The 19,299-nt window shown below is 45.8% G+C and overlaps 1 protein-coding gene across 1 annotated transcript in view; it reads right to left on the bottom strand.

Moving 5' to 3' along the window:
* Positions 1 to 19,299, bottom strand: part of LOC139558002 (low-density lipoprotein receptor-related protein 1-like) — a 220,463-nt gene that overhangs the window by 12,488 nt on the left and 188,676 nt on the right. The window contains exons 65-83 of the mRNA XM_071373369.1: positions 19,040 to 19,156; positions 17,556 to 17,675; positions 17,206 to 17,328; positions 16,793 to 16,918; positions 16,360 to 16,476; positions 11,782 to 11,888; positions 10,544 to 10,676; positions 9,970 to 10,092; positions 9,591 to 9,713; positions 9,163 to 9,300; positions 8,846 to 8,983; positions 8,297 to 8,416; positions 4,502 to 4,794; positions 3,993 to 4,174; positions 3,447 to 3,553; positions 3,125 to 3,244; positions 2,710 to 2,886; positions 648 to 788; positions 314 to 490 (exon numbers count right to left, since the gene is read on the bottom strand). Coding sequence (XP_071229470.1) covers positions 314 to 490; positions 648 to 788; positions 2,710 to 2,886; positions 3,125 to 3,244; positions 3,447 to 3,553; positions 3,993 to 4,174; positions 4,502 to 4,794; positions 8,297 to 8,416; positions 8,846 to 8,983; positions 9,163 to 9,300; positions 9,591 to 9,713; positions 9,970 to 10,092; positions 10,544 to 10,676; positions 11,782 to 11,888; positions 16,360 to 16,476; positions 16,793 to 16,918; positions 17,206 to 17,328; positions 17,556 to 17,675; positions 19,040 to 19,156 — 2,682 coding nt within the window. The remainder of the gene's footprint in view (positions 1 to 313; positions 491 to 647; positions 789 to 2,709; positions 2,887 to 3,124; positions 3,245 to 3,446; positions 3,554 to 3,992; positions 4,175 to 4,501; positions 4,795 to 8,296; positions 8,417 to 8,845; positions 8,984 to 9,162; positions 9,301 to 9,590; positions 9,714 to 9,969; positions 10,093 to 10,543; positions 10,677 to 11,781; positions 11,889 to 16,359; positions 16,477 to 16,792; positions 16,919 to 17,205; positions 17,329 to 17,555; positions 17,676 to 19,039; positions 19,157 to 19,299) is intronic.

Below are 19,299 nucleotides of genomic sequence, written 5' to 3'. Positions count from 1 at the left end.
CATCGGTAGTTTCCTCACGCGTAAAGGTGGTGGAATTATGAGGGAATGAAGTCAAGTGGGTGAATAGCCTGCTATTATCATGCTTAAGTTATAGGTCAGAACACACATAGAAAAAACATCTCATTTACATGCACTTAACACACATAGGGCTGAATCCTAGAAGGGTTCCTATTAATATCAATGCACAATAGAGTCGCCACAGTCCCCCTAAAGCAGCCCCTACAGTCTGCAATAGAAAATGGCTGCTACCGGCACCTAGACTAGTTTGCCAGTTGCAGCCACACCAATGACTGTATATGCTCAGGTAACCTACCTATGACTGAGGCAGTGCAGGCTCCTCCATTCTTACAGTAGTCTCTACACTGGTTGACCTCACACCTCTCTCCAGTGTAACTGGGCTGGCACTGACACTTAGCCTGCTGCCTGGTGTTCAGGAAACAGTTCCCTCCGTTCAGGCACTGGACCGTACACGGCCCGAGGGGAGAGGGGGCTGGGAGAAGAGGGGGAGAGGTTATTGATAAGAGTCCCACTGGGCACCAGACGTCAATTCAACATCTATTCCATGTTGGTCCACGTAATTTTGTTGAAATGACGTGAAAACAACGTTGATTCAACCAGTGTGTGCCCAGTGGGGCGTGTGTACTCACAGAATGGAGACCGTGTGGAAGGGGGTCTCTCCACACATGTGCCATTTTCAGCCACGCGGTCGTTTGGACAGGTACAGACTGGACCACTGGGGCTGAGCAGACACAACCACTCACACTTCTTCCTGTCACATGGGTTGGTCACTAATGACACAGAGAGAGAGCAGACAGAGGGATAACAGACAGTAAGAGCCAGAACAGGATAAAGAGAAACGTCACTAAAATGTGTTAAACTCCACTGAACCATATGTGGAATAGATGTCAACAGTAGTGCACTATGGGAAATAGGGGTCTGAAGAAGAACACTATGTGAAATACAGCATATAATGGATAGTGAAATACTGTATATCATGGATAGTGAAATACTGTATATAATGGATAGTGTGTCACAGACAGAGTCAGCTAGACAGAGAGAGAGAGAGAGAGAGAGAGAGAGAGAGAGAGAGAGAGAGAGAGAGAGAGAGAGAGAGAGCGAGAGAGAGAGAGAAACTACGCAATTAAAAAGCAAATTCAAATTGAAATACCTATTAAAATTTGTCTAAAAGTAATTGAATATGTCATTGAACCAATTGCACTTTATGGCAGCGAGGTGTGGGGTCCACTTGCAAAACAAGATTTCATCAAATGGGACAAACATCCCATTGAAACCCTGCATGCAGAGTTCTGTAAGATTCTCCTACATGTCCAGAGGAAAACTACAAACAATGCATGCAGGGCAGAATTAGGCAAATATCCACTAATAATAAAAACTCAAAAAAGAGCAATTAAGTTTTGGAAACATCTAAAATACAGTGACCCCCTCTCATATCATTACCAAGCCCTGCAATACCAAGAGCTGAGCAAAGAAAAGAGTCCCCTCATCCAGCTGGTCCTGGGGCTGAGTTCACAAACCTGTTCTACTAACACACTGAAGCCTCAGGACCAGAACATCCAATCAATCAGGATAAACCAAATTACAACACAGTCAAAACAAAACTACATTGCTTATTGGGAAACACAAGCACAAGCACAGAGCAAAATGCAGTGCTATCTGGCCCTAAATCGACAGTACACCGTGGCTAAATATTTGACCATGGTTACTGATCAAAACCTTAGAAAAACCTTGACAAAGTACAGGCTCAGTGAGCACAGCCTTGCCATTGAGAAGGGTAGACACAGGAAAACCTGGCTCCCTGTAGAGGAAAGGCTGTGCAACCACTGCACAATAGCAGAACCTGAGACGGAGCTGCATTTCCTGACAAAATGTCAAAAATATAAAACAATTAGAGAGTGTCATTTCCCCAAATTTGAAACTCTTATTCAAGGTTTCAAAGACCTCTCTGATGAGGATAGGCTACACGTCCTGTTGGGGGAGGACGCAGAGAGCTGTGGGTTGGCAGCGCACTACATTGCTGCCTGCCATAAATTGAGGGACAGTGTCTGACAGACCAATCAACCTGCACATGTCCTCTACTGTATGCTTATTGTTATTGTTGAATGTATGGTTATTTTGACCCTTGGTTATTGTTGTTACTGTTGTCCCGTTGACAATTTTGATTCTCATTTTTATATTGTAAATAAGCTGGCAATATGTACATTGTTACGTCATGCCAATAAAGCAAATTGAATTGAAATTGAAATGAGAGAGAGAGAGAGAGAGAGAGAAAGAGAGAAAGAGAGAAAGAGAGAGAGAGAGAGAGAGAGAAAGAAAGAGAGAGAGACAGACAGACAGACAGACAGACAGACAGACAGACAGACAGACAGACAGACAGACAGACAGACAGACAGACAGACAGACAGACAGACAGACGGACAGACGGACAGACAGACAGACAGAGAGAGTGACAGACAGAGACAGAGACAGACAGAGAGTGAGACAGACTGACAGACAGAGAGCGAGACAGACAGAGACAGAGAGACAGACACACAGAGACAGACCCACAGACAGACAGAGAGAGAGAGACAGACACTCTCTACCGGTTTTTAGCGGTGGTGGTTTGATAGGGGTCAAAAAGAAGTGTACTATATGGGGGAGTAGGGTTTCATTTAAAGAAATTAGCTATAGTGTAGGCAGACAGCCACTCACTCTCTGGTTGTTTGTAACGGTGGTAAAGAACTATGTCTGTGGCGTGGTTAATGCCAGTGGTCAGGTTCTCCATGGGGCTCTTGCCAAACTTGTTGACCCGGAACACAAAGTTATTAATGTAGGTGACGCCATATATGTAGTCCTCAAAGATGTCGATGCTGAACGGATGGAGCAGGTCTGGGGATGGAAGGAGAGAGAGTTAGGAACCTGCCTTAACTATGTCCCTTTGAGAACTGAACAAGGTCAACCCACTCTGTAAAACAGTGACAACTGTATCAATTTCACTACTTATCCTTTAATTCATAAATTGTTACCCATGTAAAATTCAGTAGGAAGCAAAGATGGGTGGTATCCTCATAAAACTACACTGAACCCCAGCCCTGAGATAAGTGTAGTTTAGTGTAGTGAACTGAACTGTTTTTGAGTCCTGTGATGGAGATGACAGGGTCGGAGCCGTTGAGTCGAACGCTCCCGATAACAGAGAGCTTAGCGTCCGCCCAGTACAAGCGCTCATTGAAGTAGTCTACCGCCAGACCTGGAGAGAGGAGGAGGAGGAGGTGGTGGTAGAGGAAGAGGAGTAGGAGCGGAGGGTTAAAGAGGACATGGATAACACAAACAGTGACCAGAAAAAAGGTATGACACCACTTACACCACTATGCTAATGCTAGGGCATAATGCTATGTATAATGCTAAGTGTTAATACTAATGCTAGGCTACAATGCTAATGCTATACAGACCTGTGGGCCACTGGATGTTCTCATGGACCAGGGTCTGTCTCAGGGTTCCATCCATGGCTGCTGTCTCAATCTTAGGGTGGTTTCCCCAGTCGGCCCAGTACAGGGTCCTGAGGACACAGAAACGCAGTCAAAACAGCTCAGCAGGAAATACAAGTTTATTATTCGAATTTTTTTGATAATTTATTTTCGCATTGTCTTTTCCAGGACAGTAGTGGATGCATAACTAGGCCAACTCAATATAGCTGGGGTTGGCTGGGCTTGGCTGGGGTTGGCTCAGTAGTGGTAAAGGGTACTAGTCTCTGAGTGGTGCAGCGGTCTAAGGCACTGCATCGCAGTGCTCGAGGCGTCACTACAGACCTAGGTTGGATCCAGGCCTGTATCACAACCGGCCGTGATCAGGAGTCCCATAGGGCGGTGCACAATTGGCCCAGCATCGTCCGGTTTAGGGGAGGGTTTGGCCGGGGTAGGCCATCATTGTAAATAAGAATTTGTTCCTAACTGACTTGCCTATTTAAATAAAGGTTAAATAAAATAAAAAAATCTCACCCTCTCTGGGGGTCCACTACAATGGCGTTAGGCTCATCTATCATGCCTGAGATTAGGGTCTTGCGGTGTTTGCCTGAAAGTTGGGCCACCTCGATCACATCTCTGCCAGATTCAGTCCAGTACAGGTTACCAGCCACCCAGTCCACCGCTATACCCCGAGGCATGTTAAGATGCCCTACAATCTAGTCAGAGGGAGAGATGACAGAGGGATGTTTAGGTACATCTCATTATGTTGTGAACAGAAAACAACAGACTTTTCTGAACTATGAGACTTGGCACTAACTGCATTCCACTTATATTGTATCACACATAGGATGTCATAACAGTGCCCATGTTTTAGTGTGTGTGTGTGTGTGTCTGTTTGTGTGTGTGTGCGCATGTGTGAGTGTGTTAATGTGTGTGTGTGTGTGTGTGTACATGTGTGTGTACGTGTTTGTGTTTGTGTGTGTGTGCATGTGTGTGTGTGTGCGCACGTGCATACATTCCTGTTTGCGTCACTCAAGCCTCACCTCCAGGGTAGTAACACCTCCCTCACTATGGCGGCGGTTGCGGCGTGTATTTGACGATGTGCCAGAAGAGGAAGATGATGATGATGAAGGCAGCTCGTAGGAGGAGATTCTGCCAGTGTGCCAGTTGGTCCAGTAGATGCGGTTGGTCTTGACGTGCAGGTCCATGGCATCGATGCGTACGTTGGCATCGCCCTGGAAGCTCTGCTCGTAGCGCCAGTTGGGCATGCCAGGGTCCAGGCTGCGGATCTCGTTGTCATCGGCGATGTAGAGCACCTGTCTGCTACTGTTCTGGTCTGGAAAGACCGGAGGGAGGGGTGGAGGGCAGGAGGAGGGAGAGAGCGAGAGCGAGCGAGTGGTAGGGAAGGAGGGAGAGAGAAGTCAGGAAATGAAGACAGAACTTCCACACAGAATTCATGAAATGTCAATGCATTCATTGTGGCTGCGGAAGGTTTAAGAAAACACAATTTCAAAGTATTTAGGGTTTGAAGAAGAAAACTACACAACTAAATAAAACTACACACCTAAAAGAACACTACACTACTAAAAGAACACTACACTACTAAAAGAAACTACACTACACTACTAGAAGAACACTACTAGAAGAACACTACTAGAAGAACACTACACTACTAGAAGAACACTACACTACTAGAAGAACACTACACCACTAGAAGAACACTACTAGAAGAACACTACTAGAAGAACACTACACTACTAGAAGAACACTACTAGAAGAACACTACTAGAAGAACACTACTAGAAGAACACTACTAGAAGAACACTACTAGAAGAACACTACACTACTAGAAGAACACCACACTACTAGAAGAACAATACACCACTAGAAGAACACTACACCACTAGAAGAACACTACACCACTAGAAGAACACTACACCGCTAGAAGAACACTACACCACTAGAAGAACACTACACCACTAGAAGAACACTACACCACTAGAAGAACACTACACCACTAGAAGAACACTACACCACTAGAAGAACACTACTAGAAGAACACTACACTACTAGAAGAACACTACAATACTATAAGAACACTACACCACTAGAAGAACACTACACCACTAGAAGAACACTACACCACTAGAAGAACACTACACTACTAGAAGAACACTACTAGAAGTTCACTACTAGAAGAACACTACACTACTATAAGAACACTACACCACTAGAAGAACACTACACCACTAGAAGAACACTACACCGCTAGAAGAACACTACACCACTAGAAGAACACTACACCACTAGAAGAACACTACACCACTAGAAGAACACTACACCGCTAGAAGAACACTACACCACTAGAAGAACACTACACTACTAGAAGAACACTACAATACTATAAGAACACTACACCACTAGAAGAACACTACACCACTAGAAGAACACTACACCACTAGAAGAACACTACACTACTAGAAGAACACTACTAGAAGTTCACTACTAGAAGAACACTACACTACTATAAGAACACTACACCACTAGAAGAACACTACACCACTAGAACAGCACCACACTACTAGAAGAACACTACACTACTAGAAGAACACTACTAGAAGTTCACTACTAGAAGAACACTACACTACTATAAGAACACTACACCACTAGAAGAACACTACACCACTAGAAGAACACTACACCACTAGAAGAACACTACACCACTAGAAGAACACTACACCACTAGAAGAACACTACACCGCTAGAAGAACACTACACCACTAGAAGAACACTACACCACTAGAAGAACACTACACCACTAGAAGAACACTACACCGCCAGAAGAACACTACACCGCTAGAAGAACACTACACCACTAGAAGAACACTACACTACTAGAAGAACACTACACCGCTAGAAGAACACTACACCACTAGAAGAACACTACACTACTAGAAGAACACTACACCACTAGAAGAACACTACACCACTAGAAGAACACTACACTACTATAAGAACACTACACCACTAGAAGAACACTACACCACTAGAAGAACACTACACTACTATAAGAACACTACACTACTAGAAGAACCCTACACCACTCGAAGAACACTACTAGAAGAACACTACACTACTAGAAAAACACTACACCACTAGAAGAACACTACACCACTAGAAGAACAATACACTACTAGAAGAACACTACACTACTAGAAGAACACTACTAGAAGTTCGCTACTAGAAGAACACTGCACTACAATGAAACACTACACCACTAGAAGAACACTACACTACTAGAAGAACACTACACCACCCGAAGAACACTACTGGAGGAACACTACTAGAAGAACACTACACTACTAGAAGAACACTACACTACTAGAAGAACACTACTAGAAGAACACTACACTACTAGAAGAACACTACTAGAAGAACACTACACTACTAGAAGAACACTACACCACCCGAAGAACACTACTGGAGGAACACTACTAGAAGAACACTACACTACTAGAAGAACACTACTAGAAGAACACTACACCACTAGAAGAACACTACACTACTAGAAGAACACTACTAGAAGAACACTACACTACTAGAAGAACACTACACCGCTAGAAGAACACTACATTACTAGAAGAACACTACTAGAAGAACACTACACCGCTAGAAGAACACTACTAGAATAACGCTGCTAGAAGAACACTACACTACTAGAAGAACACTACACTACTAGAAGAACACTACGCTACTAGAAGAACACTACTAGAAGAACACTACTAGAATAACGCTACTAGAAGAACACTACACTACTAGAAGAACACTACTAGAAGAACACTACACTACTAGAAGAACACTACGCTACTAGAAGAACACTACTAGAAGAACACTACTAGAATAACGCTACTAGAAGAACACTACACTACTAGACGAACACTACACTACTAGAAGAACACTACACTACTAGAAGAACACTACACTACTAGAAGAACACTACACCACTAGAAGAACGCTACTAGAGGAACACTACACTACTAGACGAACACTACACCACTAGAAGAACGCTACTAGAAAAACACTACACTACTAGAAGAACACTACACCACTAGAAGAACACTACACTACTAGACGAACACTACACTACTAGAAGAACACTACACTACTAGAAGAACACTACACTACTAGAAGAACACTACACTACTAGAAGAACGCTACTAGAAGAACACTACACTACTAGACGAACACTACACTACTAGAAGAACACTACACTACTAGAAGAACACTACACTACTAGAAGAACACTACACTACTAGAAGAACGCTACTAGAAGAACACTACACTACTAGACGAACACTACACTACTAGAAGAACACTACACTACTAGAAGAACACTACACTACTAGAAGAACACTACACTACTAGAAGAACACTACACTACTAGAAGAACACTACACTACTAGAAGAACGCTACTAGAAGAACACTACACTACTAGACGAACACTACACTACTAGAAGAACACTACACTACTAGAAGAACGCTACTAGAAGAACACTACACTACTAGACGAACACTACACTACTAGAAGAACACTACACTACTAGACGAACACTACACTACTAGAAGAACACTACTAGAAGAACACTACTAGAAGAACACTACTGAAATAACACTACTAGAAGAAAACTACTGAAATAACACTACTAGAAGAACACTACACTACTAGAAGAACACTACTGAAATAACACTACTAGAAGAACACTACACTACTAGAAGAACACTACTGAAATAACACTACTAGAAGAACACTACACTACTAGAAGAATATGCTACTTACTGTCAGCCTTGCAGGTGTCATTGATCCTGGTGAAGTGTTTGTGGCAGCTACACTTGTAGGATCCCTTGGTGTTGTTGCACATGTGGGAGCACACTCCAAACTGCTTACACTCATTCTTATCTGAGAGGGGTCAGGGGTTAATAAAGGTAACTCAATCAGCATTTGAAGGACAAAATGAAATATACTGATTGAGCTCTGAGTGAGCGAGTGTACATGAAGAGTACATCCTGGTGTGTGTAATAAGCTTGACCCTGTAGAGAACATCCTGGTGTGTGTAATAAGCTTGACCCTGTAGAGGACATCCTGGTGTGTGTAATAAGCTTGACCCTGTAGAGAACATCCTGGTGTGTGTAATAAGCTTGACCCTGTAGAGGACATCCTGGTGTGTGTAATAAGCTTGACCCTGTAGAGGACATCCTGGTGTGTGTAATAAGCTTGACCCTGTAGAGAACATCCTGGTGTGTGTAATAAGCTTGACCCTGTAGAGGACATCCTGGTGTGTGTAATAAGCTTGACCCTGTAGAGGACATCCTGGTGTGTGGAGTGTACCTTCACAGGTGTTATGAGCAGTCTTCTGGAAGCCTGGTTTGCAGGAGCAGAAGGAGTCTGTCTGGTTGCTGACACAGTGTGCCTCATCCCCGTCCCCACACAGAGTCCTGTTACTCCTGCAGTCGTTCAGCTTGGTGTCTGCAGGGTCAGAGACACACCACAAGCAGAGAAGAAAACGTTTAGGATACACAACAGTGTTGAGCCATTGGAAGGTTAACGGAACATTGTGTGAGAAAAATAATCCAACGCTGTCTCCTCCAACATGCCATTAGAACGGTAGACATGGTGATGTGTTAAACAGTCATGACTTGGGGCACCTGTCTTGCAGTGGATCTCATCTGAACCGTAGTCCTCACAGTCATTGAAGAAGTTACAGCGCAGGCTGGAGCTGATGCACCTGCCATTGGCACACAGGAACTCATCCTTGTCACAGGTAGGCTGGGCTGGAGGGGGCTCTGAGAAAACACACATAGACCAACCATCACATTGCTCCTGAGGGGATAAATAAAGGTGTATTAAATGTCTATTGAATGAAATGAACACAACCATTCTGATCCAATGTCTATAATTGCATACCACTGAATAAAACGACAATGAAGCCCTGTATTGGATAAGCATTCTGTCATAGGTAACATAAGTGGTATGGTAGGTGTAACGATGGAACCTCTCCACAGCGAACAACAGCTCATCAAGGAGACAGCCTTGTGTTGGTGTGTGCTAAAGGCCAGCAGCACAGGAAACTCACGGCAGTTGAGCTCATCAGAGTTGTCCCCGCAGTTGTCAACTCCGTCACACTGTTTGGACACTTTCAGACACACACGGTCGTTCTGGCAGCGGAAACTCCTTGTGGGGGGGCACTGGAACCTCCCTAAGGGGAGGAGAAAGAGCGGTTAGGAGTCAAGGAGTTAGGAGTCAGGACAGGCTTTAGGATACATACCCTTTTGTGACCATTGTGACAACTAGACCTGAACTGTGGTGGCTCTGATATTTTATTTCACATTGTCCTTCCCATCATGATGGATGAGTAACCAGGCCAGCACAGTACAAGTCAGCTCAGCGCGGTACTGTGAAAAGGGTACTAGTAGACAGGATATGATGTCACAGGATCTGATGTCACTACTCACTGCACTCGTCAGGGTTCTCATCCGAGTTGTCTCCACAGTCGTCCTCTCCGTCGCATTTCCAGGCCAGGGGCTTACACAGCGTGTTGTTACACTGGAAGTCGTCCAGGGGGCAGTGTCTCTCAACTGAGACATGGAGAAGGGAAGAAGAACAGTAGGTTGCCCATTATTGACCCTGTTCCTGTTGATCCTACCACAGGCTGTGTAAAAAGGATCCTACGCACATCTCCAGAATCCCTCTCAATTAATAAACGTAGAGGGCTCCCGAGTGGCACAGCGATCTAAGGCACTGCATCTCAGTGCTAGAGGCGTCACTACAGACCCTGGTTCGATTCCAGGCTGTATCACAACTGGTCGTGATTGGGATTCCCATAGGGTGGCGCCCAGTGTTGTCCGGGTTAGGGGAGGGTTTGGCCGGGGTAGGCCTTGATTGTAAATAAGTTCTTAACTAATTTGCCTATTAAATAAAGGTTAAATAAAAAGGATGTTTAATCTCAGTCGAACCACTCTCTTTTAGCACTGTGGCCATCTCAAACGCCAGCATGAGCGAGGCACATGGGGACACAAACACACTCACCAGCTATGTGACACTTCTCCTCATCGCTGCCGTCCAAACAGTCAGCGTCTGCGTCACAGCGCCAGCGGTTGGGGATACAGTGGCCGTTCTTACACTGGAACTGGTCACTGTCACACTTCAGGTCACAGCCGCCCTGAGGGACACACACACACACACACACACACACACACACACACACACACACACACACACACACACACACACACACACACACACACACACACACACACACACACACACACACACACACACACACACACACACACACACACACACAGACAGATCATTGAATGATTTTTCTATACATGAGTTGTGGTCTCTATAAGCTTCATTATAGACATATAGATGGGTGGTTCGAGCCCTGAATGCTGATTGGCCGAAAGCCATGGTATATCAGACTGTATACCACGGGTATGACAAAAAATTTCTTTTTATTGTTCTAATTACATTGGTAACCAATTTATTATAATAGCAATAAGGCACCTCGGGGGGTTGTGATATACGGCCAATATACCACGGCTGAGGGCTGTATCCAGGCACTTTGCGTTGTGCATAAGAACAGCCCTTAGCCGTGGTATATTGGCCGTATATCACAACCCCCCGAGGTGCCTTATTGCTTCAATTTGAGGTCCTAAACCTAGCAGGAAAGTGTATCCTTGTAGCTGTATGGGCTAGTATAGTCGAAATGTTTGCCTTGGGGTAAGTTGAGCCAATTGAAGTGTTCTTCCAGGCATAATACAAGGCATTTTCGCTGGGATATGAGGTAACAACAGGGCCTGGCCTATGTTACAAGTGTAAAAACAAAAGTTACAAGTGCTTGTTAGGTGTTAAGCCTTGAATGATTTAATGAAAAAAGAGCAATTGTGATAGTGTTGAATTGTGTTTGGGAAATTAAGAAATAAAGAAGGTAGTGGTAATATTTCATTCAGTACAGAAATTTGTAGACGGCTTAACTTACCCCATACACGGGAATAAGTTGTGCCAAGAGACACTTTTTTGGACAAGCTATGTTTTCAAAACTGTAATATTTAAATGAATTCTGATTATTTCCAGGTATACACACCATCCTGAAATATATGTAGATATCTTTGTTAGAATATTTACCTTGACGGAATGATGCTGAATGTAAAGAATGTCTCAACTTACCCCACTCTCCCCTACAGTATGAGTCAGTAGCGTTATCTATTACACATGTGTCTAACTCAGATATGTTGCTGTGGTTGAGTCAGGTGTGTTACCTCATCAGATCCGTCAGCACAGTCATGGTCTCCATCACACTTCCACCTCCCGGCGATACAGCGTCCATTGGTACAGGCAAACTCACTCTCTGAGCACTGCCGTGGGACTGTAAAGACACAGCAACACAGGTCTCACATAACAAACATTATACTGTACAGCTTAGCTGGAAATGGCTTCCAAATACGTGTTGTTTTTAGTAAAATTCCAAATTCACAGGGGAGAGAGTACTGTACAGAACATCTCATAACACACCACAACACAAGACCTCACAGCACACCACAACAGACCACAACACATCCCAACACACCACAACACCTCATAAGACACCACAACACACAACAACACCTCATAACACCTCACAACACACCACCTCACAACACACCACAACAGACCACATCACATCACAACACCTCACAGCACATCACAACAGACCACAACACATCACAACATACCACAGCACACCACAACACATTACAACACCTCACACCACAACACCTCACAACACACCACAACACCTCACACCACACCATAACACATCACAGCACCTCACACCACAACACCTCACAGCACAACAGACCACAACACAACACCTCATAAGACACCACAACACACAACGACACCTCATAACACCTCACAACACCTCACACCACAACACATTACAGCACCTCACAACCCATCACACCACAACACATTACAGCACCTCACACCACCTCACAACACAACACATAACAGCACCTCAAGCCACACCACAACACCTCACAACACACCACATCATCTCACAACACATAACAACACCTCACCTCACCTCACAACACACCACAACACCTCAGCTCACAACCCACCACAACACATCACAGCAACTCACACCACAACCCACCACAACACATAACAGCACCTCAAACCACAACACATCACAACACACCACAACACCTCATAGCACAACACATAACAGCACCTCACGCCACACCACAACACCTCACAACACACCACATCATCTCACAACACATAACAACACCTCACCTCACCTCACAACACACCACAACACCTCAGCTCACAACACACCACAAAACATCACAACACCTCACACCACACTATAACACATCACAGCACCTCACACCAAAACACACCAAAACACACCACAACACATCATAACAGCACCTCACAACACACCACAACACCTCAGCTCACAACCCACCACAACACATCCCAGCACCTCAAACCACAACACAACACATCACAACACCTCACAACAACATCATATTACTCCAGTGCTAGCCTCTCTACACTGGCTTCCTGTTAAGGCTGGGCTGATTTCAAGGTTTTACTGCTAACCTACAAAACATTACATGGGCTTGCTCCTATCTTTCCGATTTGGTCCTGCCGTACATACCTACACGTACGCTACGGTCACAAGACGCAGGCCTCCTAATTGACCCTAGAATTCCTAAGCAAACAGCTGGAGGCAGGGCTTTGTCCTATAGAGCTCCATTTTTATGGAATGGTCTGCCTATCCATGTGAGAGACACAGACTTGGTCTCGACTTTTAAGTCTTTTCTGAAGACTCATCTCTTCAGTAGGTCATATGATTGAGTGTAGTCTGGCCCAGGAGTGTGAAGGTGAACGGAAAGGCACTGGAGCAACGAACCACCCTTGCTGTCTCTGCCTGGACGGTTCCCCTCTCTCCACTGGGATTCTCTGCCTCTAACCCTATTACAGGGGCTGAGTCACTGGCTTACTGGTGCTCTTCCATGCCGTCCCTAGGAGGGGTGCGTCACTTGATTGGGTTGAGTCACTGACGTGATCTTCCTGTCCGGGTTGGTGCCCCCCCTTGGGTTGTGGCGTGGTGGAGATCTTTGTGGGCTATTCTCGGCCTTGTCTCAGGATGGTAAGTTGGTGGTTGAAGATATTCCTCTAGTGGTGTGGGGGCTGTGCTTTGGCAAAGTGGGTGGGGTTATATCCTGCCTGTTTGGCACTGTGCGGGGGTATCGTCGGATGGGGCCACGGTGTCTCCCGACCCCTCCTGTCTCAGCCTCCAGTATTTATGCTGCAGTAGTTTATGTGTCGGGAAGCTAGGGTCAGTCTGTTATATCTGGAGTATTCTCCTGTCTTATCATGTGTCCTGTGTGAATTTAATTATGACCTCTCTAATTCTCTCGTTCTCTCTTTCTCTCTTTCTTTCTTTCTTTCTTGGATGACCTGAGCCCTAGGACCATGCCTCAGGACAACCTGGCTTGATGACTCCTTGCTGTCCCCAGTCGGCCTGCGGCTATGGAACCCTGACCTGTTCACCGGACGTGCTACCTGTCCCAGACCTGCTGTTTTAAACTCTCTAGAGACAGCAGGGGCAGTAGAGATACTCTGAATGATCGGCTATGAAAAGCCAACTGACATTTACTCCTGAGGTGCTGACCTGTTGCACCCTCGACAACCACTGTGATTATTATTATTTGACCCTGCTGGTCATCTATGAACATTTGAACATCTTGGCCATGTTCTGTTATAATCTCCACCCGGCACAGCCAGAAGAGGACTGGCCACCCCTCAGAGCCTGGTTCCTCTCTTGGTCTCTTCCTAGTGTTGGATTCGACATTTTGAACATTGAGATGTGAAATAAATGATAGAGAAGAAGCATAGAATATCTGTAGAAAGACAGATAGCTGTGGAATGTGTTGGGGGACGGGAGCAGAGCACCGTGTTGATACAGGAAGGACAGATAGCTGTGGAATGTGTTGGGGGACGGGAGCAGAGCACCGTGTTGATACAGGAAGGACAGATAGCTGTGGATGAGGTGAAGGAGGGGTTGAGGTCAGGAGGTGAGGACAGGTCACCTGAAGGAGGTAATAAGTGTTTGGTATCTTGTTACTCTTTTCCTGTTAAACCATAAGATATAAGGATAGGAGAGAAGGAGGAGTGTCTTATGTGGGATATATATATATATATATATGGATGGGATAAGTGTTGGGTTGTATGAACTGTACAGCTGTACAGAACCTTTGGGAAGAATTAAACTTGGTTAAAGCTTCTCTAGTGTCCGTGAGTTATTTACTCTGAAAAATAAGAACCACTATGTTCTGGCCTTTCTAGGGAGTTTTTCCTAGCCACCGTGCTTCTACAACTGCATTGCTTGCTGTTTGGGGTTTTAGTCTGGGTTTCTGTACAGCACTTTGAGATATCAGCTGATGTAAGAAGGGCTTTATAAATACATTTATAAATACAACAACCCACAACACAACAAACCACAACAACACCTCACAACACAACACAACACCTCACAACACAACACCTCACAACAACACACAACAACACAACACAACAAACCACAACACCTCACAACACACCACAAGCATGGACACACAGAGGGAGGCCAAACAATGATGGTTAAAGGAGAGCTCCAGAGATTCAATAGAAGATGTTCTAGGTGCCTGATAAACAACATTGCATCTTTACTGAAACTGGTAACATAGCTGTGTGCTTTCACCCTGCTTATTTTGATTTAATTTTGTTGTACTTTTTACCCCTTTTTGTCCCCAATATTGAGATACCCAATTGGTAGTTACAGTCTTGTCCCATCGCTGCAACTCCCGTGCGAACTCAGGAGAGGCGAAGGTCGAAACACGTCCCCGCCAAGCCACACTGCTTCTTGACACACTGCTCACTTAACCTAGAAGTCAGCCTCACCAATGTGTCGGAGGAAACACCGTACAACTGGCGACACGTGTCAGCGTGCACTGCGCCCGGCCACCACAAGGAGTTGCTAGAGCGCGATGAGACAAGGACATCCCAGCAGGCCAAACCCTCCCTAACCCGGACGACACTAGGCCAATTGTGCGCCGTCTCATGGGTCTCCCGGTCACGGCCGGCTGCGACCCAGCCTGGCATCGAACCCGGGCCTGTAGTGACGCCTCTAGCACTGCGATGCAGTGCCTTAGACCGCTGCACAACTTGGGAGGTCCCAGAAGTTAGCGTCTTAGACAATTAGTCATAAACTTTGTTGAGTACAGTGGCCTCAGGTGGTCATGTAGGAAATTACAATACTTGACTGTAGAAACAAGCCCTACTTTTGACCTGTCACTGTCTGAGGAGATATCAGAGGGGCTGGGTTGAAATGGGCAGCATCAGACATATACATGACTGCAATGTGATTGAATAGGATGCAATGGGAGGGGAGGAGCAGAGTGACATTAGGGGTTGGTGAAATGGGGATGGTTGAAAGTGGAGACCTACCTCTGGCTCATGCCAACAGGTCAGTGAGAGGGAAATGAAAGGTAAACATTAGATGAGGTGAGACGCATCACAGATGAGTTAAGGACAAACTAAATGACAATGTCTCAGTGTGTGTTACAAAACATCTACAGACACTGGGAAGCAAAACAAACACACAAGAATCAAACAATTTAAAGTGTATTCCGACGGTCAGTCATGAGGACTAAGGAGCAAGCTTCCAATGCAGAACATGTTATGTCCAAAACATCACAAACCATGAGCATACTATAAATGCAATGAAACAATGCAGTGGCATTGGCCAGGGTGAGATGGGGTCACAAGGATAGTGTAACAGGAATGACAGAGAGACATACCACACTTGTCCTCGTCCGAGTTGTCCCCACAGTCGTTGTCATAGTCACATTGCCAGCGACCCGGGACACAGCGGTTGTTCTTACACCTGAACTGGTATGGCTCACATGTCCTCTCATCTACACAGAGACACAGCAAGGGTCAGACCCTCAGCTCCATAACACCACACTACAGTACATACACACCGTACAGGAGGTTAACACCACAGCATGAACCTTCATAGAGGAGATAAATACCCCTCTACAATACACCTATGATCTTGTTGGCAATCTCAAGGGTTGTTATAGGGAATTCAGAGAGGGAGAGAGTGAATTTTGTATTAAAGTGTAATGGATGCTGTACCGGTCCTCCAGATTCTACGGTAAGGATCCAGAGGAATGCTTTGTAGCCCTTGTTGGAGCTTTCCGTTTCCTGTGTGACAGACAGAACACTCACCACACTCTTCTTTGGGTTCGTCAGATGAGTCTCCACAGTCATCCTCCCCGTCACACTTCCACCGGGCCGGGATGCAGCGACCAGAGTCCTTACAGCGAAACTCATCCACGCCACACGTCATCTGGGCTGGAGGGGGGAGGAGAGTTAGGAGAGGAGGGGTGGGAGAGGGAGAGGAGGTGGGATGGGGGGTTAGGAGAGGGGACTGACTGAGGCTTGTCACCGGCCAGATGACAGACTGAGTTTAAGGTGGAGGGAGGATGTGATGAGGTCTGAAAGATCTAGTGCATCTGAAATGCATTAGTTTGGTTTGTTAGCAGAAACATGTATTCTACTGCAACATGGATATTGAACTTGATTTGCGTGTCTGTCATTATTCTAGAATAGTCCTCTGAAACAAAGGAGCGGTGTCTTACTGCAGTTGGCTGGTTCGTCCGATCCATCCACACAGTCATTGTCACGGTCACACACCCAGACACGAGGGACACAGCGCTTGGTGATGGCACACTGGAACTGGGTGGACGCACAGGTGACCTCGGCTAGAGGGAGCGAGAACAGACGACTGTTACTGACTGGAGAGGGCAACCCATAACAACAGTATATTTCTTATTTAACATTCATCTATCCAGGTTAGTCTCACTGAAATACAATCTATTTTACATAGAGACCACGTGCAACACATCAGTATTACCATACTAAATTTATAACATGCAATAAAGCATGCAGATGAGGAGATAGGAAGGAAAAAGAGGAGGTGTTGACTCACGGCAGTCCGTCTCGTCCTCGCCTTCTCCACAGTTGTCCTGTCCATTACAGCGGAAGATTCCCGGGATACAGCGGCTGGGGTGGGAGCACTTGAACTGACTGGGCAGACACACGTGGATGTCTGTAGAACAATCACACATAGACAGACACAAGACGTGTCAGAAAGACGACAGAGGATGACAGACAAGACGTGTCAGAGAGACGACAGAGGATGACAGACACAAGACGTGTCAGAAAGACGACAGAGTGTGACAGACAGACAAGAGGTGTCAGAAAGACGACAGAGTGTGACAGACAGACAAGAGGTGTCAGAAAGACGACAGAGTGTGACAGACAGACAAGAGGTGTCAGAAAGACGACAGAGTGTGACAGACAGACAAGAGGTGTCAGAAAGACGACAGAGTGTGACAGACAGACAAGAGGTGTCAGAAAGACGACAGAGTGTGACAGACAGACAAGAGGTGTCAGAAAGACGGCAGAGTGTGACAGACAGACAAGACGTGTCAGAGAGACGACAGAGGATGACAGACAAGACGTGTCAGAGAGATGACAGAAGATGAGAGACACAAGAGGTGTCAGAAAGACGACAGACACAAGACGTGTCAGAGAGACGACATAGGATGACAGACACAAGACGTGTCAGAAAGACGACAGAGGATGACAGACACAAGACGTGTCAGAGAGACGACAGACGATGACAGACACAAGACGTGTCAGAAAGACGACAGAGGATGACAGACACAAGACGTGTCAGAAAGACGACAGAGGATGACAGACACAAGACGTGTCAGAGAGACGACAGAGGATGACAGACACAAGACGTGTCAGAGAGACGACAGAGGATGACAGACAAGACGTGTCAGAGAGATGACAGACATTGACAGACACAAGACGTGTCAGAGAGATGACAGAGGATGACCGACACAAGACACGTCAGAGAGACGACAGAGGATGACAGACACAAGACGTGTCAGAGAGACGGCAGAGGATGACAGACACAAGACGTGTCAGAGACGACAGAGGATGACAGACAAGACGTGTCAGAACGACGACAGAGGATGACAGACACAAGACGTGTCAGAGAGATGACAGAGGATGACAGACACAAGACGTGTCAGAGAGATGACAGAGGATGACAGACACAAGACGTGTCAGAGAGACGACAGAGGATGACAGACACAAGAGGTGTCAGGGAGACAACAGAGGATGACAGACACAAGACTTGTCAGAGAGACGACAGAGGACTGGTAAGAATAGATGTTAGGGGGTGAAGATATGAAGGACAAAGAACGAGGCAGAGAGAGAACGAGGCAGAGAGAACGAGGCAGAGAGAGAACGAGGCAGATACAAAAGGGGGAGGAGAGAGAAGTGGGAGGAGAGAGGGAAAGAGAGAGAGTGTGTGGGTGAGAAAGAAAGATATACAGAGAGAGAAAGAGAGACAGACAGAGAGAGACAGACAGACAGACAGCATAAAAGAGTATGTACCGCAGTTTGCCTCGTCTGAATGATCCTGGCAGTCGTTGTCCCCATCACAGATGTAAGCTGGGTTGGTACAGATGCCTGTCCCACACTGGAACTGGCCTGGCCGGCATTTGAACTTAGCTACAGGAAACAACGGATGTCACAGGCAGAGAGACAGTCAGAGGTTATTTCAAAGTCTGAAACAGGCCCATAGCAGTTTCACCAACCATCTTCCTATTCTACCCCGTCGTCACAGCCACCACAACCTCAGATCCCCGTAGAAA

The sequence above is a fragment of the Salvelinus alpinus genome, chromosome 28 (assembly GCF_045679555.1).
Source record: "Salvelinus alpinus chromosome 28, SLU_Salpinus.1, whole genome shotgun sequence".
In the NCBI taxonomy this organism is placed as follows: domain Eukaryota; kingdom Metazoa; phylum Chordata; class Actinopteri; order Salmoniformes; family Salmonidae; genus Salvelinus; species Salvelinus alpinus.
The sequence above is the reverse complement of the archived record's forward strand: the minus strand, read 5'-3'. Positions and strand labels throughout refer to the sequence as shown.